Below are 25,824 nucleotides of genomic sequence, written 5' to 3' on the forward strand. Positions count from 1 at the left end.
AGGTCCTTTGCTGTTGTTCTGGGATTGATTTGCACTTTTCGCACCAAACTACGTTCATCTCTAAGAGACAGAACGCATCTCCTTCCTGAGCGGTATGATGGCTGCGTGGTCCCATGGTGTTTATACTTGCGTACTATTGTTTGTACAGATGAACGTGGAACCTTCAGGCGTTTGGAAATTGCTCCCAAGGATGAACCGGACTTGTGGAGGTTTACAATTTTTTTTCTGAAGTCTTGGTTGATTTCTTTTGATTTTCCCATGATGTCAAGCAAAGAGGCACTGAGTTTGAAGGTAGGCCTTGAAATATATCCACAAGTACACCTCCAATTGACTCAAATAATATCAATTAGCCTATCAGAAACTTCTAAAGCCATGACATAATTTTCTGGAATTCTCCAAGCTGTTTCAAGGCACAGTCAACTTAGTGTATGTAAACTTCTGACCCACTCGAATTGTGATAAAGTGGAACAATCTGTCTGTAAACAATATTTGGAAAAATTAGATGTCCTAACCGACTTGCCAAAACTATAGTTTGTTAACAAGAAATTTGTGGAGTGGTTAAAAAACAAGTTTTAATGACTCCAACCTAAGTGTATCTAAACTTCCGAGTTCAACTGTTTGCTTTGATTGAAACAAAATGCAAGAAAGGCTAATTGTTTGTTAACATCATCTGCTCAGATTCTTTCACAAACAGTCATTCAAGAAGATCGAAATGCATAGTCTATTTCCATGAAATTGATTGAGATCAATCAAATGACTGGCATGCACCTGCACAGGCATGCACATGCCACATGTTTCACCGGTAGAACATGAATAATTATCCTTCACGATTGACGCGATAATGTCCTGTTTTGAAATGAGGTATTCCTAACTTGGTGTTTGAGGTTATTAAAAATATAACATTTTCTTGAGACAATATGTGTGGCAATAGGCAGACGTTGCAATTGGAGGATGCATTTTATACATATGTTATAACACGGTTCTCCAACCCTGTTCCTGGAGAACTACCATCCTGTAGGTTTTCATTCCAACCCTAATCTAGCACACTTGATTCTAATAATTAGCTGGTTAATAAGATGAATCGGGTTAGTTACAACTGGGGTTGGAGTGAAACCTTACAGGATGGTAGCACTCCAGGGGCAGGGTTTGAGAGTCCAGTAATGATAGGCTATTCAATAGGCTACATCTGTCAGTACAAACTTTGATTGAGTAAATTATGACATAATTTACATTTTTTCCATTCCTCACCCCCAAAAAGAGCACTACACCACTGCAAGTAAGATCTATGGTAGGTCTGTAGTCGGTGGTGTCTGTATGCCGCATGTGTTCCCCGCTGGCTTCATCCATCTAAGCAAAAGCCAAAATGCAACCATCCCGTGCTCATTACGAACAGGATAAATAAAGGACCTTGAATGACAGCACCATGGACAACTCCTTTCACTCTGAGACTTTGGGGGCTGTTTTGAAGAAAGAAGGCTATAATACAGGACTGGTAAAGGCCCAGTGCACTATAGTGAAACAAAAGATTTTGCCCGCACTATAGACACTATATTGAGCTGCTAATACAGGACTAGTAAAGCCCCAGTGTACTAGATTTGCAGAAAAAACAATCAAAATATAGAAAACATTTTATTCCGATTTTTCAAGGGGTGCTGCAGCACCTTCTGCTCCTCTACTTCCCGCGGCTATTCCCTCTGTAGCGCGTTGCGGTCAGATGCTGATCAGTTGCCAAAAACAGGAGGGGACTGAGCATTCATCCTTGAGGGGCCCCCGTGTTGAGGTTCAGCGTGGCAGATGTGTTGTTGCCTACCCTCACCACCTAGATGCAGTTAAACTTCGATGATAGTCAATGCATTGTATCTGGAGAATTGAATTCATGTATTGCCAAATCTCCACTGTTTATAATATGCCTGAAGGAAAGTGCATTCTAATTGCCACAAGAGTAGATGATCCTCACACCTCCCACACAGACATGAACAAATATTGTGAAATATACACGTCAATCATTAAGACAAGCTATCAGACATTACTTAGCAGGTGTAAGCTGCTCAATTTGCAGAACAGTTGAATTATTTCAACTTAATCCAAAATACATAATCAAAGTTAACCTTGGCTCAGCACAATGCACAACCAGGCATGCAAATAATGAACTGAAATTCCACACTGAAAACCGGTCCTAAAAATACCCACAGATCAAATGTAACAACTTTGTATCCGGCTTGAAAGCACACTTTAGATGACGTTTCCTCCTTGAGAGTGGCATAGTAATCTCTGCCCTTGATTGAGTACAGTAGACTGAGAAACCAAAACAATGCGGACACTGCTCAACGTGACTGAGTAACCAGGAGCAGTGGCCCTACAGAGGAGGTACTTTACCCTCCCACCCCCCCCCCCCCCCCCCCCCCCGCCCGAGAGGACATATAAACAGCTGAGCCTGTGAGTGCGTACACCTCTGCCCTCACTGCACCATCGCCCTCAGGCACCCGCCTGGCCCACACCACTGTGACCTGATCAAGTCTTCAGAGAGTGAGAAAGAAACTCTCTCAGGACTACTCAAAGAACTTTGAGAACAAGTTTTGCTGCATTTGATTTATTTATTGATCTACTTATTTGGTGAAATGGCATGCAGAACTTGCCTCTGGCTGCTAGGGACAGCATTTTTTACTTGCACAGTGCGCCTGGTTGTTGAGGGTACGGAGGTGGGAGCACCCCAGGGGTCGCACCCGGAGCCAGGGGTGGTGGGATCAAATCACAGCCAGGCTGGAGGGGGCCATGGGTCCAGCATCTCAGGGATACAAATCGTGACCTTTAAGTGGCACCATGTGGAAGCCCCCTACCTCATCGCCTTATGGATACTTGTGGCTGGGGTATCCAAGATGGGTATGTATACATAAAGGGATGCGATCAGCTCCAATGGCCTATCTATCAGACATTGGTGTCTAATTTCAAATCAGTACTAATGAAAATTATGCAGAATTATTGTTTTAATTCAGTGTTTTAAATCTTTAGGAAGAGTTTTTCAACAGGAGACCCAGACTGTACTCAGGCTCCACTTTGGAAAGTTATTTCATAATTTAGAATATTGTTAGACACAAACTGCTATGTCAGAGAATATACTGTGGAGTTAGTATCAGACAAAATGATGCTGGCAGACAGATATGTGACTACATTTCCCAATTGAGTGTTATGTACCATTTACAATATTGACTTTTTGTACATTTCATAAAAGTACAGGTTCAGAGCATCAAAATTGTATATCATACACTGCAGTTGGCGAAATATGGGAAAGTTATGCCTATTTGAAATGTGATTAACTTGTTATTCCAGAAAATCCACCTGAAAATGTCCCTCTTGCTGGAGAGCTCTTTTTTGAGTATGCCCATTCAGCATCGTTCATACCCTTTTCAGCCTTAGCCCCAACCATCTCCCCCATTTGAGTCTTCACGTGAGGCCATGTGCTAAACCGAGTGATTAAGGTAGTGTAGAAAACAAGTGGTGAAAGTAGTAGCCTATAAAAAGGAAATTCTCTAGGTAAAAATACACCTTATCTAGTCCTTGGCCTATATCCAAACACGTTGCTCTTCATATTGTCTCTAGTAAACACAATGTATATCCAATCAAACCACCCCCCAGACTCATCTACCGTAGCTAAGTGGATGGGTCTCTATTGTCTAGACTTGTTCACATGTTCATGAAACACAGTAGATGGCCATATCACACCCAAACACACCTGGCTAAGTTTATGGGTCATGCTATCATCTGGCTAAGTGGACTCTTTTGTTTAGACATGTAGCAAGCTAACTAGCTAAACATATTTATGTACCATAATCCCAACCCATACAGTTTAGTAATACAAACGGTTTGTCATACACTTAGCCAGCCACCATGCATGAAATAATGCAGAATTAATATGCAGGTAAAGCTAACCAATCATCTAGCTAACAGTAGGCTACTGTATAACTAGCAATGCAAACAGATTTCTGACAAAATGAGATGATTTATAATGTTAGCTGGCGTTAGCTACCAAGCAACTAGCTAGCTAGGTTTAATGTTGACTAGCTAGCTAGCCAGCCAGCTAATGTTCCAAGAATCATTACATCTTTTTTTGTCTCTGTCATGGATGCTGTGTTTGCCCTTTATTTGTAGATGTAATCCAGTGAGAGTTGTTTTTTACAAGAGCCTTCTGAGTAATCTTTTCATCTCTCTCCACATTTGCAATCAAACTTCCACATTTTGTCCATCTCCTTCTCATACTCTACTTCAAAACTTGGTCCACTTCTTCTGTGACAACAACACTGTTGATGTGTCATCACAAAACTCTGCGATGTCTGGTGCAATGACAAAGTTGTTATTTGTTGTCACCCAAGTCAAAGATTTCTTAATCATCTGATTCCTTTTCAGAGTCTGGGAAAGTCAGCCCGTCGTCCTCCAGAAAGTAGTCCATCAGAACATTCTCCCACTGAGCTTTGTTGATAGTGCCTGCTAAATTCAGGGCAGCAATGTTGTTGAGAGCTGTAGCAACACATTTGCAGTTGTCCATTGCTATTATCTTTAAAAAAAAATCAGTGTAGACTACTGACAGTCGTGAAGAGAGCACGACTACTTATTTCCCCCCTCAGGAGACTGAAAAGATTTGGCATGGGTCCCCAGATCCTCAAAGTTACACAGCTGCACCATCGAGAGCGTCCTGACCAGTACATCACTGGGGCCAAGCTCCCTGCCATCCAGGACCTATATACTAGGAGGTGTCAGAAGAAGGCCCAAAGAATTGTGAAAGACTTCAGTCACCCATGTCATAGACTGTTCTCTCTGCTACCGCATGCCAAGCAATACAAGTCTAGGTCCAAAAGGCTCCTTAACTTCATTGGGATAGGAAGCAGTATTTTCACGTCCGGATGAAAAGCGTGCCCAAAGAAACTGCCTGATTCTCAGGCCCAGAAGCTAGGTTATGCATATAATTTGGTAGCTTTAGATAGAACACACTCTAAAATTTCTAAAACTGTTAGAATTTTGTCTGTGAGTATAACAGAACTTATTTGGCAGGCGAAACACCGAGGACAAACCATCCAGGAAAAAAATTCAATATGATTTCTATGAGAAACTATATTTATGAGGAACCTGGTTCCAGTTCCTATGGCTTCGACTAGATGTCAACAGTCTTTAGAAATTGGTTGATGTTTATCTTTTGAGAAATGAAGAAGTAGGGCTGTTCATTGTGAGTGTCAAGCCAAGTGGACTCTTCTGTTTGGTGCTCATGACCAGGAGCTCGCTCCACGTTGTTTTTATCCGCTATTGAACACAGTATATTCCGTCTTAAATTTTATTGATTATTTACGTTTTAGGATATCTAAGGTTGGATTAGAAACATTGTTTGAAATGTTTGGACCAAGTTAACAGGTAATTTATTAGATACTTTGTAGTCATGTTGGGTGAGTTGGAACCGGTGTATTTCTGAATCAAACGCGCCAAATAAATGGACATTTTTGGGATATAAAGAAGTAATCTATCGAACAAAAGAACCATTTGTGATGTTTCTGGGACCTTTTGGTGTGCCAACAGAAGAAGATCTTCAAAGGTAAGGCATTTTTTATATCACTATTTCTGACTTTCGTGTTGCACCTGCCTGGTTGAAATATGTTTTTCATGTGTTGGTATGCGGGGCGCTGTCCTCAGATAATCTCATGGTTTTCTTTCACCGTAAAGCCTTTTTATAATCTGACATGGTGGCTCGATTAACAACAAGTTAAGCTTTATTTTGATGTATTGCACTTGTGATTTTATGAAGTTAAATATTTATAGTAATTTAATTTGAATTTGGCGCTCTGCAATTTCACTGGATGTTGTCGAGGTGATCCGAAAGAAGTTAACAGCTTAATTAACAACCTCCAAGCCATAAGACTGCTGAACAATTAATCAAATGGCCACCCGGACTATTTATATTGCCTCCCCCACAAACACACTTTACCCCTGCCTACATGTACAAATTACCTTGACAAACCTGTACCCCCGCACATTGACTCCGTACCGGTACCCCCTGTGGCCTCGTTATTGTTATTTTCTTGTGTTACTTTTTATAAAACAATTTACTTTCATTTATTGAGTAAATATTTTCTTAACTCTATTTCTTGAACTGCATTGTTGGATTAGGGCTTGTAAGTAAGCATTTCACGTTAAGGTCTACAACTGCACAAGTGACAAATAAAATTTGATTTGATCACGGAAGCCTACATTGCCTTCAGACTTTCTCCACATTTTGTTACGTTACAGCCTTATTCTAAAATAGATTAAAAAAATAAAAATACTCAGCAATCTACACACAATACCCAATAAAGACAAAGTAAAAACAGGTTTTTAGAAATTTTTGCAAATGTATTAAACATAAAAAACAGAAATACCTTATTTACATACATGTAAGTATTCAGATCCTTTGCTATGAGACTCAGAATTGAGCTCAGGTGCATCCTGTTTCCATTGATCATCCTTGAGATGGTTCTACAACTTGATTGGAGTCCACCTGTGGTAAATTCAATTGATTGGACATGATTTGCAAAGGCACAGAACTCTCTATATAAGGTCTGACAGTTGACAGTGCATGTCAGAGCAAAAACCAAGCCAAGAGGTTGAGGGACCTGTCGGTAGAGCTCCGAGACAAGATTGTGTTGAGGCACAGATCTGAGGAAGCGTACCAAAACATTTCTGCAGCATAGAAGGTCCCCAAAAAGTATGTGGCCTCGATCATTCTTAAATGGAAGAAGTTTGGAAACACCAAGACTCTTCCTAGAGGTGGCTGCCCGGCCAAACTGAGCAATCGGGGGAGAAGGACCTTAGTCAGGGAAGTGATCATGAACCCGATGGTCACTCTGACAGAGATCTAAAGTTCCTCTGTGGAGATGGGAGAACCTTCCAGAAGGACAACCATCTCTGCAGCACTCCACCAATCAGGCCTTTAGGTTTGTGGCAAGACGGAAGCCACTCCTCAGTAAAAGGCACATGACAGCCCGCTTGGAGTTTGCCAAAAGGCACCTGAAGACTCACAGACTATGAGAAACAAGATTCTCTGGTCTGATGAAACCAAGATTTTACTCTTTGGCCTGAATGCCAAGCGTCACGTCTGGAGGAAACCTGGCACCATCCCTACGGTGAAGCATGGTGGTGGCAGCATCATGCTGTGGGGATGTTTTTCAGCGGCAGGGACTGGGAGACTAGTCAGGACTGAGGTACAAAATTAACGGTGTTAAGTACAGAGAGATCCTTGATGAAAACCTGCTCCAGAGCGCTCAGGACAGAAGACTGGGGCGAAGGTTCACCTTCCAACAGGACAAAGATCCAAAGCACACAGCCAAGACAATGCAGGAGTGGCTTCGGGACATGTCTCTGAATGTCCTTGAGTGGGGTAGCCAGAGCCCAGACTTGAACCCGATCGAACATCTCTGGAGAGACTTGAAAATAGCTGTGCAGCAACGCTCTGCATCCAACCTGACAGAGCTTGAAAGGATCTGCAGAGAAGAATGGGAGAAACTCCCCAAATATAGATGTGCCAAGCTTGTAGCTTCATACCCAAGAAGACTCAAGGCTGTAATTGGTGCCAAATGTGCTTCAACAAGGTACTGAGTAAAGGATCTGAATACTTATGTATTTCATTTTTTTATTTTATTATTATTTTGAGCAAAAATGTCAAAATCCTCTGTTTTTTCTCTGTCATTTTGGGGTATTGTGGGTAGATTGATGAGGGGGGGGGAAATAATTAAATACATTTTAGAATAAGGCTGTAACATAACAATATGTGGAAAAAGTAAAGGGGTCTGAATACTTTCCAAAGGCACTGTATAGACAGTAGTCTGTGGTATGGCAGACCAATTAATCAGGACTCATCGCTCGGCATGACCAGCCCCAACATTATCACAGCCAATCAAGGCTAGACAGAAATAAATATTTTTCTCAGTGAGAGAAAAACTAAGCTCGTAATTTAACATTTTTATTCATATTTACAGATCACGTACAAGTACAGCACATGAAAGTTCACATGTTCAAGAAGGCATTTCTGCCCCCCAAAATAAAATACAAATTCAAACGTCTCTCCTGTGAATTAGGAACATTCGTCTTGTGCCTCACTTGAGAGATCAAGACACATATAGATGATAAAAGTTTTAGCGTCTTTCTTTGTGGCCTGGATTCAAGTGAATTAAAGAATTTGTTCTTAGATTCTGACCTTCCAAGTATTAAATTATGTAATAATCAGAGTCCCAGTTGACTTTAAAAAGTACAATATTCATAGAAATAACCAATGTTGGCATACAGTGGCAAGAAAAAGTATGTGAACCTTTTGGAATTACCTGGATTTCTGCATAAATTAGTCATACAATTTGATCTGATCTTCATCTTAGTCACAACAATAGACAAACATAGTGTGCTTAAGCTAATAACACACACATTATAGTATTTTTCTTGTCTATATTGAATAATTTAAAGATTCACAGTGTAGGTTGGAAAAAGTATGTGAACCCCGAGGCTAATGACTTCTCCAAAAGCTCATTGGAGTCAGGAGTCAGCTAACCTGGAGTCCAATCAATGAGACGAGATTGGAGATGTTGGTTAAAGCTGCCTTGCCCTATTAAAAAACTCACACAATTTGTGTTCACTATTCACAAGAAGCATTGCCTGATGTGAACCGTGCCCTGAACAAAAGAGATCTCAGAAGACCTAAGATTAAAAATGGTTGACTTTCATAAAGCTGGAAAGGGTTACAAAAGTATCTATAAAAGCCTTGATGATCACGGTAAGACAAATAGTCTATAAATAGAAAAAGTTCAGCACTGTTGCTACTCTCCCTAGGAGTGGCCCCCCTGCAAAGATGACTGCAAGAGCACAACACAGAACTCTCAATGAGGTTAAGAAGAATCCTAGAGTGTCAGCTAAAGAAATCTTTGGAACATGCTAACATCTCGGTTGACGAGTTTACGATACATAAAACACAAAATAAGAATGGTGTTCATGGGAGGACACCACGGAAGAAGCCACTGCTGTCCAAAAAAAACATTGCTGAACGTCTGAAGTTTGCAGAAAGCACCTGGATGTTCCACAGCGCTACTGGCAAAATATTCTGTGGACAGATTAAACTAAAGTTGAGTTGTTTGGAAGGAACACACAACACTCTATGTGGAGAGAAAAAGACAGCACACGAACAACAAAACCTCATCTCAACTGTAAAATATGGTGGAGGGAGCATCATGGTTGGGGCTGCTTTGCTGCTTGCTATCTTCGACGGAAAAATGAATTCCCATGTTTATTCTTTTGCAGGAGAATATCAGGCTATCTGTCCGCCAATTGAAGCTCAACAGAAGTGGGGTGACGCAACAGGACAACGACCCAAAACACAGAAGTAAATCAACAACAGAATGGCTTCAACAGAAGAAAATACACCTTCTGGAGTGACCCAGTAAGAGTCCTGACCTCAACCCGATTTAAAATGCTGCAGCATGACCTCGAGTGGTTCACCAGACATCCTAAGAATATTGCTGAACTGAAACAGTTTTGTAAAGAGGAATGTTCCAAAATTCCTCCTGACCGTTGTGCAGGTCTGATCTGCAACTACAGAAAATGTTTGGTTGAGTTTATTGCTGCCAAAGGAGGGTCAACCAGTTATTAAATCCAAGGGTTCACATATTTTCCCACCGTACACTGTGAATGTTTACACGGTGTGTTCAATAAAGACATGAAAATGTATAATTGTTTGTGTGTTATTAGTTTAAGCAGACTGTATTTGTATATTTTTGTGACATAGATGAAGATCAGATCAAATTTTATGACCAATTTATGCAGAAATCCAGGTAATTCCAAAGGGTTCACATACTTTTTCTTGCCTCTGTATACTGTGTATGTAAGACTGTAGGACTAAGAGGGGAAGAATAGGATTTGAGGTCAATTTTAAACACCAGACTGATCAAAGGTACTAGGCAATACCATCCCTCCAGTGAGAACAAAATCTGTCTTTTGTGTAGCATTTGTGCCACAAATAGGCCCAACATAACGCTACTACTGTCTGGTAACTGTAGCCTTTGTCAGTGTTATCAAGGCAACACACTGTTCTCCCGACTAAGTGCTTTTAGCGTTTTACCCAAGTTCATGGGATATATTAAGACATTCCATAGATAACTGTTCAGAAATGTTGACAATGGTTTTTGAGTAGGTGTGAATATGGCATCTTCTTACATACAGTACTTTTTATTCTCAAGGCCAATCACTGTGCTTCAGACAGGAGCAGTGCTTATGTCCAAAACAGTGCCAAACAAGTTGAACATTTAGAAGGGAAGAAAAATCTGACAAAGAAGAGCAAATGGTGAACAAAAATGCATGTTTTATTCAGTTAAACGTTTCTCCAAACAAGTGAAGAATCATTTACTCAAAGATACTTTTCTAAGAGTTCATTTGGAATGGGTTCAATCCATGTAACTAACCAATAACCATACATGTCACAAAGGAAAAATCCTTTGAAAAACAGCTTATCTATTTGTTTACTTAACATTTAACTAATTTATCCCAGATCCGGGGTGTTGGGTATACATCACTTGAGTATAAGTAACACATAAAATAGATTCTAACTCTTCCAACAGCTTTTGTAACTTCCAAAATATTTTCTTTTCACAGCCAAGGTGCTCGAGGAAAAATAAACAGAATAGTAAAAGGGAATCTAAACTTAATCTTTAATTGAGCTTTCAGCAGTCAAGAGCAACATGTAGCCTGAAACACCTCAGCAGAATATACAACCCTGAGGTACCGGAAAGATACAACCCTCAGCACTGTGGGTGGATGACAAATCCAGATGTTGCTGTGCATTGTCAGTGAATATCTCCACATTCAGATACAGAAGAAGTAATCTGAATTAGTAGAATCTGATAAAACATTTATGACTTCTGAGAAATCCCTGCCTCATGCCACTTATCCAGAATGTGAGTGAGTGATGAGCACATTTATAATGGTACGCTGCCAATTAATCATACTCCAGGGTTCAAAACATTTTCTCAGTCATCCGAAATGGTTGATCATTTACAAACGTCATATCCTCACACATTTTAATCTCTTTGCTTTACCGTTTAGTTAGGGATTTGAGTTTCAGCACCTTCCTGTGTGTGAAGCCCAAGAAAGTTGTCAAGAAGGAACAGATGTCAATGTCTGACTCCCTAGTATCCTGTGGGCATCTTGATCCCGTTATTACCCAAGGATCAACAAAGTATAGGGAGGCCAGACCCTGTATTCATAAAGTGTCTCAGAGAATGAGTTCTGATCTAGGATCAGGTCCTCCCAGTCCATGTATGCATATTCAGTGGGATCTTAAAGGCAAAACTAAATTGAGCCTAAATCAGCACTCCTACTCTGAGACGCTTTATGAACACAACCCCAGGGATCAAGAACGTGTAAGGTTGACTGAACTTATTACCCAATTACGCTCAAATAGTGCCAGCGACTCGGCCCTGAAAAGTTGATGTTGACTTCAGAGGTTTGCCAGACAGTGAGCAGATCACAAGCGCCATGAACTCTCTGAGGCATCATTGGAGTAATGAAGCAGGAATTATTGACTGGGTTGGTACCTGAGACATTTTATGGTTCAGGTTTGTTTGACTTGGCTCGGCTGCACCTGAATCTACCAAAATTATCCCTGTAATCTTTTCTACTCGCTGACACTCTTTGGCTCTCATTTCCTCTACGTATCTCTGACTTTGTCTCTTGTCTCTCTCTGTTCCCCAACAGTGGTTGAGCTGAACCACAGCCTGACCAGTGTGATCCCGGAGAGCGCCCTCCTCATCCTCATCGGTTGGATCCTGGGCGGCATCATCTACGGGGCAGGCAAGATGCAGACCTTCACCCTGACACCCACCGTCTTCTTCTTCTACCTGCTGCCCCAAGTCATCCTGGACGCGGGCTACTTCATGCCCAACAAGCTGTTCTTCAGCAACATGGGCGCCATCCTGGTTTACGCTGTGATTGGCACCTGCTGGAACGCTGCCACTGTGGGTCTCGGCCTCTGGGGGTGCTGGTTGGGCGGGGCCATGGGTAAGGCAGTCAACATGTTTGTCCCAAATGGCACCCCATTCACTATACAGTAGTACACTTCTTTTGACCAGGGGGCCCTGGTAAAAAGTAGTGACTCTACAGGGAATAGGCTGTCATTTGGAACTGGCCCGACCAAAGCTTGAACTGATGATTGAAACTGGTATTTGTGAGGTCCTCAATCAGCAAGTTAATGGGTAAGGTAGTTTTAAGGTCTGAGATCATTACACCTTTCACTCTGGGCCTCTGCAGGTGATATCGACATTGGTCTCCTTCAGTTCCTGTTGTTTGGGAGTCTAATTGCTGCTGTGGACCCCGTGGCTGTAATTGCCGTGTTTGAGGAGGTCCATGTCAACGAGGTCCTGTTCATCATGGTGTTTGGGGAGTCCCTCCTCAACGATGGTGTCACAGTGGTTCGTCTCACATTTTCATCCTCATTCAACATTATTAGGCCAAGTCCCAAATGACACCCAATTGGTGTGTCTCTGGTCAAAAGAAGTTCAATATGTAGACTAAGAATAGGGTGCCATTTAGGCCGCTGGATTAATGTTTACACTAAAGTTTTTTTGCCCACAAAATGTACTCAACTTTTGAAATCTGTTGCTTTAGTGACCTTTTTCATTGCAAACATATACCCTATAAGTAAAGTACAAAGGCAATACACAAACTGCATTCCAAGGCAGGGCTCCTTGGCTGAACTGCATGCGTCAGTCATGTGCTTCACTCAGAGAATGCTGTCCGTTTGTACATAACAACATAAATCACATACAAATAGACCAGGAATAATTATGTTTGTCCAATGGATAGATTACACCATTTATTCCATTGATTGTAACACAATAAAGCAGGGGATTCAAACTTTTTCAGCAGGTACCCCCTTTTTTGCCATCATTTCTGGGGATGCAATTTTTTTTTTCTGGCGACACAACCCCACACAAAATCTAATTACACAACTTAAATTCAGTAAATTTAAATTTTCAAATAACATTAACAAATAACCTTCAATTCACTGCATTTTCAGCTTTCTGGGAGAACCAATACATACATTTACTCAATACAATTACATTTTTCAAATGATCTTTCTCAATAGCGTTTGTATATTGTTCCATATATTATATATATATATATAGTTCCCCCCTCCAATTGCAATTATTATTTTTTTAATTCCCACCCCACTGCAATTCCACGACACAGACTTTGAACACCACTGCATTAAATAACATACTGTTCTATTGATTCGGTTGCATTTGGTTCCCTAACCTCCCCACCTCCTCAGTGACCGGTCATCTTTATGTCCATGTTCCCTCAGGTGCTGTTCAATGTGTTTGATGCATTCGTGTCGCTGGGAGGGGCAGAAATCGATGCTGTAGAGATCATTAAAGGCATAAGTATGTAAGATCCGCACACTTTTTGCATCCCAAATTACTGTTTCCCTATTAAGTGCACTATATAGGTAATAGGTTGCCATTTGGGATGCACATTTTCAGCGTTGGATTCAAATGGCCAAATGCCAAGTCATTAACAACCCTGTTGTGTAATCAATAGTGACAACTTCTTGTGCCATCTTGAAGCTAACTGAAAGGGTAATGCAACAAGCAGTAGATTCTGTAATCTGTTTAACTAAAATGTTATGTATTCATGAAATAATCAATATCTTTGTTCACTGTTTGCCTCTCCATATGTCCGTCTTCCTCTTTCGCACTCTCATTCTCTCCCTCTACCATGTGTAGTCTCGTTCTTCGTGGTGGCATTCGGAGGCTCTCTGGTTGGTATTATCTTTGCTCTGCTGATCTCGCTCCTGACCAGATGCACAAAGAACATCCAGATCATCGAGCCAGGCTTCATCTTCATCCTGGGCTACCTCTCCTACCTGACAGCTGAGATGCTCTCGCTATCCGCTATCCTGTCGTAAGTGCTTCTGAGTGTTATGTTGATTTATTAGGCCAACAATACCCTTTCTGTAAAGGGATGTTCTATTCAAAACACAACCTAACATGATTTTTCCACTTGGCTGTAATCGATTTGGATACGTATTTCAGTTACTTAGTACAGTGCATCCAGAAAGTATTCAGACCCCTTTACTTTTTCCACCTTTTTTATGTTACAGCCGTATTCTAAAATGGATTAAACATTTTTATCAATCGACACACAATACCCCATAATGACAAAAGGAAAACAGGTTTGTAGAAATTTTTTGCACATCCATTAAAAATAAAGAACAGAAATACCTTATTTACATAAGTATTCAGACCCTTTGCCATGAAACTCGAAATTGAGCTCAGTTTCATCCTGTTTCCATTGATCATCCTTGAGATGTTTCTGGAACTTGATTGGAGTCTACCTGTGGTAAATTCTATTGATTGGACATGCTTTGGAAAGGCACACACCTGTCTATATATGGTCCCCCAGTTGACAGTGCATGACAGACCAAAAACCAAGCCATGGTGTCGAAGGAATTATCCGTAGAGCTCCGAGACAGGATTGTGTCGAGGCACAGATGTGGGGAAGGGTACCAAAACATTACTGCAGCATTGAAGGTCCCCAAGAACAATGAAGGTCCCCAAGTGGCCTCCATCATTCTTAAATTGAAGAAGTTTCAAAGCATCAAGACTCTTCCTAGAGCTGGCCGCCCAGCCAAACTGAGCAATCGGGGGAGAAGGGCCTTGGTCAGGGAGGTGACAAAGAACCCGATGGTCACTCTGACAGAGCTCCAGGGTTCCTCTGTGGAGATGGGAGAAACTTCCATAAAGACAACCATCTCTGCAGCACTCCACCAATCATTCCTTTCTGGTAGAGTGGCCAGAAGGATGCCACTCCTCAGTAAAAGGCACATGACAGCCCGCTTGGAGTTTGCCAAAAGGCAACTGCAGGACTCTCAGACCATGAGAAACAAGATTCTGAAGAAACCAAGATTGAACTCTTTGGCCTGAATAACAAGAGTCATGCCTGGAGGAAACCTGGCACCATCTAAAAGATGAAGCATGGGTGTGGCAGCATCATGCTGTGGGGATGTTTTTCAGAGGCAGGGACTGGGTGACTAGTCAGAATTGAGGGAAAGATGAATGGAGCAAAGTACAGAGAGATCCTTGATGAAAACCTGCTCCAGAGCGGGTTCATGATCTAACAGGACAACGACCCTAAGCACCAAGCCAAGACAACACAGGAGTGGCATCAGGACTCTGAATGTCCTTGAGTGGCCCAGCGAGAGCCTGGACTTGAACTTGATCGAACATTTCTGGAGAGACCTGAAAATAGCTGTGCATCAACGCTCCCCATCCAACCTGACAGAGCTTTAGAGGATCTGCAGAGAAGAATGGGAGAAACTCCCTAAATACAGGTGTACCAAGCTTGTAGCGTCATACCCAGGAAGACTCGAGGTTGAAATCGCTGTCAAAGGTGCTTCAACAAAGTACTGAGAAATGATCTGAATACTTACACTACCGTTCAAAAGTTTTAGAACACCTACTTATTCAATGGTGTTTCTTAATTTTCACTATTTTCTACATTGATGAATAAGACATTAAAACTATGAAATAATACATATGGAATCATGTAGTAACCAAAGTGTTAAACAAATCAAAATATATTTGAGATTCTTCAAATAGCCACCATTTGCCTTGATGACAGCTTTGCACACTCTTGGCATTCTCTCAACCTGCTTCCCCTAGAATGCTTTTCCAACAGTCTTGAAGGAGTTCCCACATATGCTGAGCACTTGTTGGCTGCTTTTCCTTCACTCTGCGGTCCGACTCATCCCAAACCATCTCAATTTGGTTGAGGTCGCGGAATTGTGAAGTCCAGGACATCTGATGCATCTGCCGTTTTTAAAATGTTTAAATACATCTGCAAACATTTCTAAAAACCTATTTTGGCTTTGTCATCATGGGGTATTGTGTGTAGATTTATGATGGGAAAAAAACGATTTAATCCATTTTAGAATAAGGCTGTAATATAACAAAAAGTGGAAAAAGTCAAGTGGTCTGAATGCACTGTGTGTACAGTATGAGCCTTATAGATGATTATGGTCCATAATCTCTGGGCCCTCTCCTCACCATGAAATACGATCCCTTTGCCTGCTGTGCCATAGGATCGTGTTTTGTGGCATCTGCTGTCAGAAGTATATCAATGCCAACATGGATGAATGTTCGGTCACCACAGTACGATACGTCATGAAGGTGTTCGCCAATGGCTCAGAGACCATCATCTTTGTCTTCCTCGGCATCTCGGCCATAGATCCAGCTATATGGGTGTGGAACACAGGCTTCATCCTCCTCACACTCCTCTTCATCTTTGTGTTCAGGTTCATAGGTCAGTTGTGATCTTTAGTATGATTTTGTGAGATCACTGGTGATTCTATTTCACTCAATCTTCATAGGATGAACAATATTGTAGTTTTGAAGCTTATGGCTGATTATAAACTTGCAATCCCTGTGTGTGTAGCTCAATATTTTACTCAAAGATTCTCGTTCAAGGCTTCACATTACCAGCACTAACACTCTGTGTGTGTATGTATGTTTGTGTGTTTATATCACAGGGGTCTTTCTCCTTACCTGGATTCTAAACAAGTACCGACTGGTTCCCTTGGAGTTCATTGATCAGGTGGTGATGAGCTACGGTGGCCTACGAGGGGCAGTTGCCTATGCCCTTGTGGCCATGCTGGATGAGAATAAGTTCAAAGAGAAGAATTTGATGGTCAGCACCACCCTCATAGTGGTGTACTTCACTGTCATGCTGCAGGTAAAATGGCTCATTTAAATGTAAAACTCCATTGCGATTTCATTAGTTGTGTAAACAGTTTTCTTCCATAGTGTAATATGTCTTTACTTGAATAGACTGGTATATGTTAATTACCAGTTTACTATATATTCTTCTTCTTCGTTGCAGGGAATAACCATGAAACCACTGGTCACCTGGCTGAAAGTGAAGAGAGCAGCCGTGACAGAACTCACACTAGCTGAAAAAATACAGAATAGGGTAATATTTGGTTAGAAGTCTTTGTTGTTCATCAACCCGAGAATCAGATAACTAACCATACATCTATCTTATAAATCCACAAAGTAAAGTTTCACCTTTTGTTGTGTCAGATCTTCAGGGTCAGATCACAAAAGTCAAAACCCACCTCCAATATAGCTGAACCCTTATTTTACAAGGCATCAACCATTTAATCTAACAGTGTTGAAATTGGTTGACCTAAATATATTCTTGACAAAATAAATCCATGACTCACCATTCTTTTTTATTTGTTCAGACCTTTGACCACATGCTTGTCGCCATAGAGGACATTTCTGGACAAATAGGACATAACTACATGAGAGACAAGTATTTGGACACTAACATCACATTATCAACTTCAATAAGTTATTATCATATTATAAGTACAGTTTGAATTAATGTATCACATACCATACCTTGAAAGACAGAACGTTAGCACAGAATGTGATCCTTTTCCTATCTTCTCGTATCCTTCTAAGGTGGCATAACTTTGAGGAAAGGTGGTTGTGCTGGCTCTTGATGAAGCCCTCTGCCAGGAAATCTCGTGACTACATATTCAACATCTTCCACCAGCTCAACCTCAAGGATGCCATGAGCTATGTAAAGGAGGTAAGAGCAACTCACAAGGTCAGGGAAAGCCATGGCAACTTAATACTGTATTTACAAACACAATACATTGACCACCAAGATCACTGATCTACAGTAACATTAACAAATAAAGAAATTGGATGGCAGACCATGAAGTCTTCTTATGCTCCCACCATAGGGAGAACGCAGAGGCTCATTGGCGTTCGTTCGGAATGAGACCAAGGCCGATGTGGATTTCAATAAGAAGTTTCGTGCCAGTTTCTCTGAGATTATGCCTGACATCATGGCAGATAATATGGGACCGGATCATGTTCCACTCTCCTCTATCTTGTAAGCAACCTTTCCTGACTTTAGGGTTCTGGTCAAAAGTAGTGCACTAAATAGGTACTAGAGTGTCATTTGGGATGCTGTCTAAAACACATGCATCATTAACTTTGGTTGGCAGACATATAAACTGAAATGCTTTTTTCATTCTATGGCAACTATAAATGCATACCATCACAGGGAACTGTTTCATTGGAAGATGCAGGATGACTAGCATGAACATTACTTATCTACGAGAAACACACCTGCTAGTACTTCCTTTAGGTTTTTAGGTTTTATTTATTCACAGCAAAGAAAATATGCGAAAGACAAAACAGTACAGATTAAAAAAAAAAACTGGTAGTGAGGTTGGAAGCCCAAAAGGGCTTATAATGAAACCACACCTCAAATATAAGTACAAAAAAAAAGTTTGTTCAATCAGTTAAACAAAGCATATTAATTATAATTGTACATGATATACTCAGTACACGGTAAAAACTATGTTGGACTATGAGTGTGTGCATGTGTGAGTTAGGCTACAAGGAGGGTATTATTGGGTAGTTTGGTTCATTAGGCTGACCCCCAGTCTTCACTTGAAGTTATTGAGGGATGATGAGGTTTTGGCAATATGACGATAAGAATTCCAGAGTATGGTACCTCTGCATCTGATAGAGAATTGACTATGTGAGCGGCGGCATTTGGGTAGGAGGAAGGTTATCACAGTGTCTTGTGTTATATAGATTGATTTCAGAATGGACCTGGAAGAATCCATTGAAGGGTTTAGGTAAACTGTCTGGGAGATATGAGTATTTGTAGATGAAAGTGCATAATTGGCGTACATTCATGTCGTAAATAGACAAGATATTGAGTTTCTTAAACAAAGGTGCAGTTGGAGCCAGGTAATTAGAGGAGGTGGCTAGTCTTGCAAATGTATTTTGAGTGTAGAGTAACTGGTGTAGGTAGGAGGCATATGTACTGGCCCTGACAATATTACAGTAAATGAGATATGGGTAAATAAGCTTTAGTATAGAGTTAGGAAGCAAGCCTGATCAACCAAACCACTAATCTTTCTGATGATACCAACATATTTCATCACTTTGCTACAGACAAATTGAATATGATCTTTCCAGGATAACTGTTCATCAATTAGAACTCTGAGGAATCTAGTGGATGTGACTTGTTCTATTTCATTCCAACCAGTTGAGATTATGGCGCTTTTTAAAAAAAAATTACTATTTCTTATTCTTACTAGTGAATACAATAAAGTAGAATTTTTTTTACATTCAAAGATAATTTGTTTATCTGGAACCATTCATAAAATGTGGCCATACCTGAGTTAGCTTCATTAATTAGTGAATCAAAATTATTGTGTGATAAAATCAGATTGGTATCATCAGCAAAGAGAATGGGAAGCACGGTAGAAGACACAGCAGGAAGGTCATTGACATAGATTAGGAACAACAAAAGGTCCAATTATCGAACCCTGTGAGACACCACAGGATATCGTGGCCCAGGTAGATGCCCAGTCGTTTGCATGAACAAATTGTTCTCTATCATGAACATAACTATATAATCAAATATATGTATAATCATGAAAACTATAATAATGCAATTTACAAAGTAATATTTCATGATTAACCGTGTCAAACACTTTTGATAAATCAAATAATATGCCAAGAGCGTATTCATTGTTAATAAGGGCTGTAAATATTATTTTCTACAAGTTGCAAAAGAGCCATATCTGTGTAGTTTTTACAAACACCATACAGTGTTAATTTAAATGTTTTAACATTCTCTTAGACACCAAATGTTCTAGGATTTTTGAAAAACATGGTAGTACAGATATTGGGCGAAAATTTGTAAAAGATCTTGGATCACAGATTTATATGAGATAACTTTGGCAATTTTCAAATCTTTAGGAACAATACCAGTTTGCATAGATTTGGTGAAGATATACATTAGAGGCTCAGTAATTGAGGAAGACACTAATTTCACCAAAGAGGCACCAATCTCATCATGACCGGATGCTGATATCTTTAAGTTACCAATTACCTCCACCGCCTCCATTACATCAGGAAGCAGAGAAGGGAAATGTCCCTTCAACGTAATCCAAGGGATCACCATCAGTTTTCTAAATGTTCTTTGACAGAGAGGAACCCACATTCACAAAAAATGTTATTAAATAACATCAGGATCACTATAGGTCTTATTTCCAACAAAAGATGGAATAGTTGTAGATGTATTTTTCTTATCTAACAGTTGATCTATGATTTTCCAAGTGTACTTAATATTATTGAAGAATTCTTGGAATTTGTTAGTAAAATATATTTTGGGGGGTATCCGAAGCAGGTGAGTAGATTTGTTCTTATACTTTTTATAATTTGCAGAATTCAGGAGAGAGGGATTTGTGATATGTCATCTTATCTGGATCCCAATTAGCCATGATGCCATGATGACATCTAATCTTTCTAATAGTTTTAAGTAACTACTATTGGTATAGTAACTACTATTATTATATCACCAAATATGATGATTCAAAATAGAAACAAAAGCATACAGTAGCAAAAGCATGGTTAGTAGACACTAACTTTTTGTAGAGTGAGATCCTTCTCCTTGCTCCTCAATGTACTGTAACACTTGAAATACTGTAGGTCTGGTACGTTTTCAGTGTCTGCCCTCCAGTGGCCAGCTAAACAACAACAGTGTACATTTATATTTCTTCCCTTCTAGACAGGACATTGTGCCCTCTGTCTGCCTGGACATGCATGAGCAGGACCTGGAAATGAGGGAGTCAGAGGACTTTAATGCACACCATCTACTGCAGCAGCACTTGTACAGAGGCAGGAAACAGGTATTAGATCACTCAAAAATCTCAGGGGCGGTTTCCCGGACATCGATTAAGCCTTGTCCTGGACTTAAAAGCAAACTCAAAGGAGAATCTCAGGATTAGGCTTAATCTGTGTCTAATTATTTTAGCACCAAATCACTTATCATTAGTTTGCCACTGTCACTGGTTGCTTGTTTCATCGTATTAGTTTGTGTGCCAACAGGCCAGTTGTAATCCTTTTACCTTTTCTTTTTGTTGATACTGTACTCAAAGGGAAATTCCAATCTTTGGGAGTAAATATATGGGGATTCTGTCTCAAGTATCTCCTGCATTTTGTCAATCCACAATCAGCCATACACAGATTAAGATGGTCAGTTACCCTGTTCTCTTCCTTTCATTCCCTCAACAGCACAGACACAGGTACAGTCGGAGCCACCTCGAAACCAACAAGGATGAGAATGAGGTGCAAGAGATCTTCCAGAGAACAATGAGAAGCCGTCTAGAGTCATTCAAGTCAGCCAAAATGGGTGTCGCCCCTGCCAAGAAGATCCAAACCAAGCATCAAAAGAAAGATAAACCACAAAAGGTCAGGGGTGAAGGCACTTTTTCCCCCTTCCTCCGTGTCCGACCTCATAGCCATCCTCTTATAGGCAATGTAATGTGTATGTTGTGTAATTTCATGTTATGTCATTTTTAGATGCCAAATGGAAACTCCACGGATAAAAGTAAAAACCATCCTTATGGGGATAAAGGTACTTGCTCTTTGCTTTTCACTTCTCTTTTGCATTACAAGAAAAGGTTAAGGGGGGGGGGGAAGATTAGGCTGATTACATTTGCTTTCTGCCATTTGGGTTTAGATACCTCTGCATTAACCTAACGTAACAGGCGTAAAAGAAATGGCTCAAACTAGATCCCCCACATTTTGGTCTTGATGAGAATAAAACCTTTTCGGGGGAGGTTCTCTTCTGCACTGTTCATCCAATCCAGTAAATGTGGAGGTGTTAAGATGGAGTGTCACCTTGTTAACGTCCAAAAACAGAAGTCGAGTCTAGGCCTGTGGCAGTCATGAAAGTTTTTCAGATGGTTATTTTCATACAAAAGACTGCTGCTGATGCCCGCCTTTTGGAACATCTACATTTAAAAAAGGCAAATAAATCTATGTAATGTACACCAAACAATGAATACATTATTTATTTTAGGTAGGTCTAAAGAAACATTATGATGAAAATGTATTTCAGAAGAACAGAATATGGAGTTGGCCTGCTGTATGTTATCTGACTACGTGCCTTGCCATAGGCTTTTTCATTTAGTGGAGGCTGCTGAGGGGAGGACGGCTCATAATAATGGCTGAAACAAGAGCCAATGGAATGGTATCAAACACATGGAAACCATGTATTTGATACCATTCCACTGATACCGGTCCAGCCATTACCACAAGCCCGTCCTCCCCAATTAAGGGGCCACCAACCTCCTGTGGTATGCATAATAATACAGTCCCACTCAAAGGCGATTAGTAGAATTTGTTTAATTTTGGAGAATAGGCTTGATCAATTATTTACCAAAGACATCGTTAATAAGTTAAAAAAATATGTTTTTCTGCCCTGTGTAATATGCGGTAGGCTATGTACTGTATAACGGCACAATCATTATTTTAAAAATAAAATTCGTTCTGGGCTCATATTGGCCTATGCGTATGGATAAGCTCTAATATTCGGATGCGTGTTTTGAATTAATCATCACCTTAGAAAGCGCTGTCGATTTCATTGTTAGGATTTGAAACATCATCCACAGCGACCATGTTTTCCACTCAGTTTCAACCTGTTGTTGAACTTATTTCTTCAAATTGATCAATCAGTGAGGTGAGTGTTTTAAAAGCACAATACTATTTTGATAAGTGTTTGATGTGATTTTCAATTGCATTTGCATTGAAGTCAGGGTGGTTAGAGCACGTGTTAAACTCATTCCATGGAGCGCCGAGTGTCTGCAGGTTTTCACACCTCCCTTGGACTTGATGAATTAAGGTCACTGATTAGTAAGGAACTCCCTTCACCTGGTTGTCTAGGTCTTAATTGAAAGGAAAAAACAAAAAACAAAAACCAACAGACACTAGGCTCTCCATGGAATGAGTTTGACACCCATGGGTTATATGGACATTAGAGCCCTGCGTGTCAGGTCGCTAACGAGTTGGGTACTACCAAGCATGTCCAGAGTGCATAAGAGGAGATTACCCCTATTCAACGGTCAAGTGTAATTTTACTGCAGTCATGACTCATGACCGCCGGTCTGTTGGTAATACTGTCACTGCAACAGCCCTAGTCTCATCACAGGCTCTCGCTTCCATTTCCCCTGAAAACCAGAACATACGGTTGTTGACAACCCTGCAGAGGCTACCCCTGCATAAATGAACAACATCATTTCATTGTTTTCTGATTGGCTGTTTCGCTCTGCCTCCAGATTTTGAGTTTTCTGAAGGAGACTGTGGCTCTGGTGGCGAGGCTGCTGGCGATTTATTCCCCATGAGGGCCTATAGAGTAGAAGGTAAGTCTTCTTCACATCTATTCAAGACTAATGAAACCAACCAATTTAAACATGCCAAACCCACACTAAAACCCTTTAGTTACTAACACTAATTGCACCTCAGAGACCTTTCAGTCAGTTTATATCAATTCCATTAATTCTATCCCTCCTGGTGTAGCTGGAATAGTGAACCCAGCCTTCATGGCAGAGATGGACCCCATGGACAACATGCAACAGATGCAGCAGATCCCACATGTAGCACTTCTTCCATAAACCTTGAACTCCTTTGACCCCTAACCCTGGGTCCAGGTCGTGACCCCAGTTGCCAAAGAATCAAACATTGCACCTGCTCTTTGACAAAACATTTACTAGGACATGTTTTCTTTGCTGTGCAGTTGTTTAATCATAGTTCTGTATCCCCAGACAAAACATTCCAGGTCCAGTAACCCTTGTGCTCTCCAAATAAGGCTTTCAGTCTTGACTGAGCTCTTCCCTCTTCTTAGTGTATGTTTGGTTGTAGGTTAGGTTTTTTAAAGTAAAGGGAACTGTGCTTTATATAACTCCATCGTAACACACGCAGATCATCATGAGACCAAAACCAAATAAGAATGTTGGACATTTGACCTTGCCATCCAAATGCATGGTAAATTCTGACCCAGTTTACCTGACAAAACCAATCCCTCAAACAATCCAGGCTTTGACTGGCTTGCTCACATCCCATGTAGGCTGACAAATGTCAGTCACACTTTATTTGGATAGTCCCATATAGATGATCTATGGCTGATCATATTATTTACATTTTAGTCATTTAGCAGATGCTCTTATCCAGAGCAAGTTACAGAGTTACAGTGCATTCATCTTCAAAACGCTAGGAGGGACAAGCACATAACCCAGGCATAGCAGTTGGAAAGAAAGAAATCGAAGGCAGATGTCGGGGAGGTTGAAGTCGCCAAGTACGAAGAACGGTGAGTCATCACCAGGAAAACACCATATTAAGGTGTCAAGCCCATTGAGGAACTCTCCAAAGGCACCTGCAGGGGATAGATGCCAACAATGTTAAGCTTGAGTGGACAAGTGACAGTGACAGCATGGAATTCAAATGAGAACAGGTGATTGAGGGAGAAAATAGAAGATTTCCACTTAGGAGAAATGAGTAGCCCTGTGCCACCATCGCAATGACCAGATGCTCTGAGACTATGAGAGAAAACATAGTCAGATGAAGAGAGAGCAGCTGGAGTAGCAGTGTTCTCTGGGGTGATTCATGTCTCCGTCAGGGCTGAAAAGTCAATGGACTGAAGTGTACCATAAGCTGAAATGAACTTGGCGTTCTTGACTGTAGATCGGCAGTTCCAAAAGCTGCCAGAGACCAGGAATTCCACATGGATTGCGCGCACAAGGTACACTAAATTAGAATGGTTGCAACCAAGGGGTGGGGAGCGTCTTTAAAGCCTACAGGGAGAGGAGCGAACAGGTATATAAAACACAGTTGCCAAAGCCACAAAGAGTAAAATGAGATCATCGGAAAATAACTAGGTTAGGGTTAGGTTTGGAATAATCGTTAGGGTACGGGTTAAGGTAAAGATTTGGGTTAGGATAAGGTTAGAGCTAGGGTTAATGGATAGTTGAAATGTTGTTGATAGTTATTGAACATATACTTGGGACTATCCAAATAAAGTGTTACCGAAAGTGTAACGACACACCATATTTAGGTCCATAGAATGAGACCAAACAAGCAAGTTTATGCATGGATTCAGAATGTCATTTTTGTGACCCCCCTCATGTCCTCACCCTTTAATGTGATCAAATGATGTAGATTTAGTTGATTGTAAAGAATATAAAGCATTTCATATGACATTAATTTATTGAGAGGATGACAATCTAATGCAATTTTAACAATTGAAATGCTGTCACTTTTTTTCCATTTGTTTGAGAGATTTGTAGCCATTTTTGGGGTCAAGATGTGGTTGGTGTTGAGAGATTGAATTTTACAGATGTAAATGTCACTTGTATAGTAAAGAAATAACCTATTTATTCACCAATAAAGTTTATTGGCTACCTGTATCGTATCAGTCTGTTCAGCTTTGCATTAGACTAATCTAAGCAGACTATTGTTTCATGGGAGACGTATCATTCAATAATTAACTTACAATGGTGTCACTCATCATAGCCAGGTGTTGTACCACAATGACGGAATGCTCTACAAAATACAGCAGCAATTAATTACTTTCATTTTGAACTTGAGGATCAGAACAAAAAAGTGACAGAGATGAACAGATGGTACTAAAACTGGCACAGATGTTGACCAACTTCCTAAGGGAAATCAGGCTCAGCAGAATGTCATTGGTATAATACAGTAATGGTAACATGGGCCCTGGTAAAAAGTAGTACACTATAAAGGGAATAGGGTGCAATTTGGGATGCAGACATTGGTCTACTTAGAGGACCAGTCAGTCAATCCGTCTGGATAACATTTCAAGCCGTAATGTACAACTTACATCACTGTTAAAAGCCTAAACACACTGACTAGATTCACATTCATTCATTTTCAACAA

At 40.6% G+C, this 25,824-nt stretch overlaps 1 protein-coding gene across 2 annotated transcripts in view; it reads left to right on the forward strand.

The window, feature by feature from the left end:
* Positions 1 to 25,331, forward strand: part of LOC129815098 (sodium/hydrogen exchanger 3-like) — a 52,216-nt gene extending 26,885 nt beyond the window's left edge. For both annotated transcript variants that reach the window (XM_055868461.1, XM_055868463.1), the window contains exons 4-18: positions 11,746 to 12,048; positions 12,298 to 12,458; positions 13,355 to 13,433; positions 13,776 to 13,953; positions 16,133 to 16,353; positions 16,580 to 16,782; positions 16,930 to 17,019; positions 17,294 to 17,364; positions 17,517 to 17,646; positions 17,804 to 17,955; positions 20,659 to 20,779; positions 21,165 to 21,341; positions 21,453 to 21,507; positions 23,210 to 23,293; positions 23,451 to 25,331. In XM_055868461.1, coding sequence (XP_055724436.1) covers positions 11,847 to 12,048; positions 12,298 to 12,458; positions 13,355 to 13,433; positions 13,776 to 13,953; positions 16,133 to 16,353; positions 16,580 to 16,782; positions 16,930 to 17,019; positions 17,294 to 17,364; positions 17,517 to 17,646; positions 17,804 to 17,955; positions 20,659 to 20,779; positions 21,165 to 21,341; positions 21,453 to 21,507; positions 23,210 to 23,293; positions 23,451 to 23,545 — 2,019 coding nt within the window. In that variant the 5' untranslated portion in view covers positions 11,746 to 11,846 and the 3' untranslated portion in view covers positions 23,546 to 25,331. The remainder of the gene's footprint in view (positions 1 to 11,745; positions 12,049 to 12,297; positions 12,459 to 13,354; positions 13,434 to 13,775; positions 13,954 to 16,132; positions 16,354 to 16,579; positions 16,783 to 16,929; positions 17,020 to 17,293; positions 17,365 to 17,516; positions 17,647 to 17,803; positions 17,956 to 20,658; positions 20,780 to 21,164; positions 21,342 to 21,452; positions 21,508 to 23,209; positions 23,294 to 23,450) is intronic.
* The last annotated feature ends 493 nt before the right edge of the window (positions 25,332 to 25,824 follow it).

The sequence above is a fragment of the Salvelinus fontinalis genome, chromosome 18 (genome assembly GCF_029448725.1).
Source record: "Salvelinus fontinalis isolate EN_2023a chromosome 18, ASM2944872v1, whole genome shotgun sequence".
In the NCBI taxonomy this organism is placed as follows: domain Eukaryota; kingdom Metazoa; phylum Chordata; class Actinopteri; order Salmoniformes; family Salmonidae; genus Salvelinus; species Salvelinus fontinalis.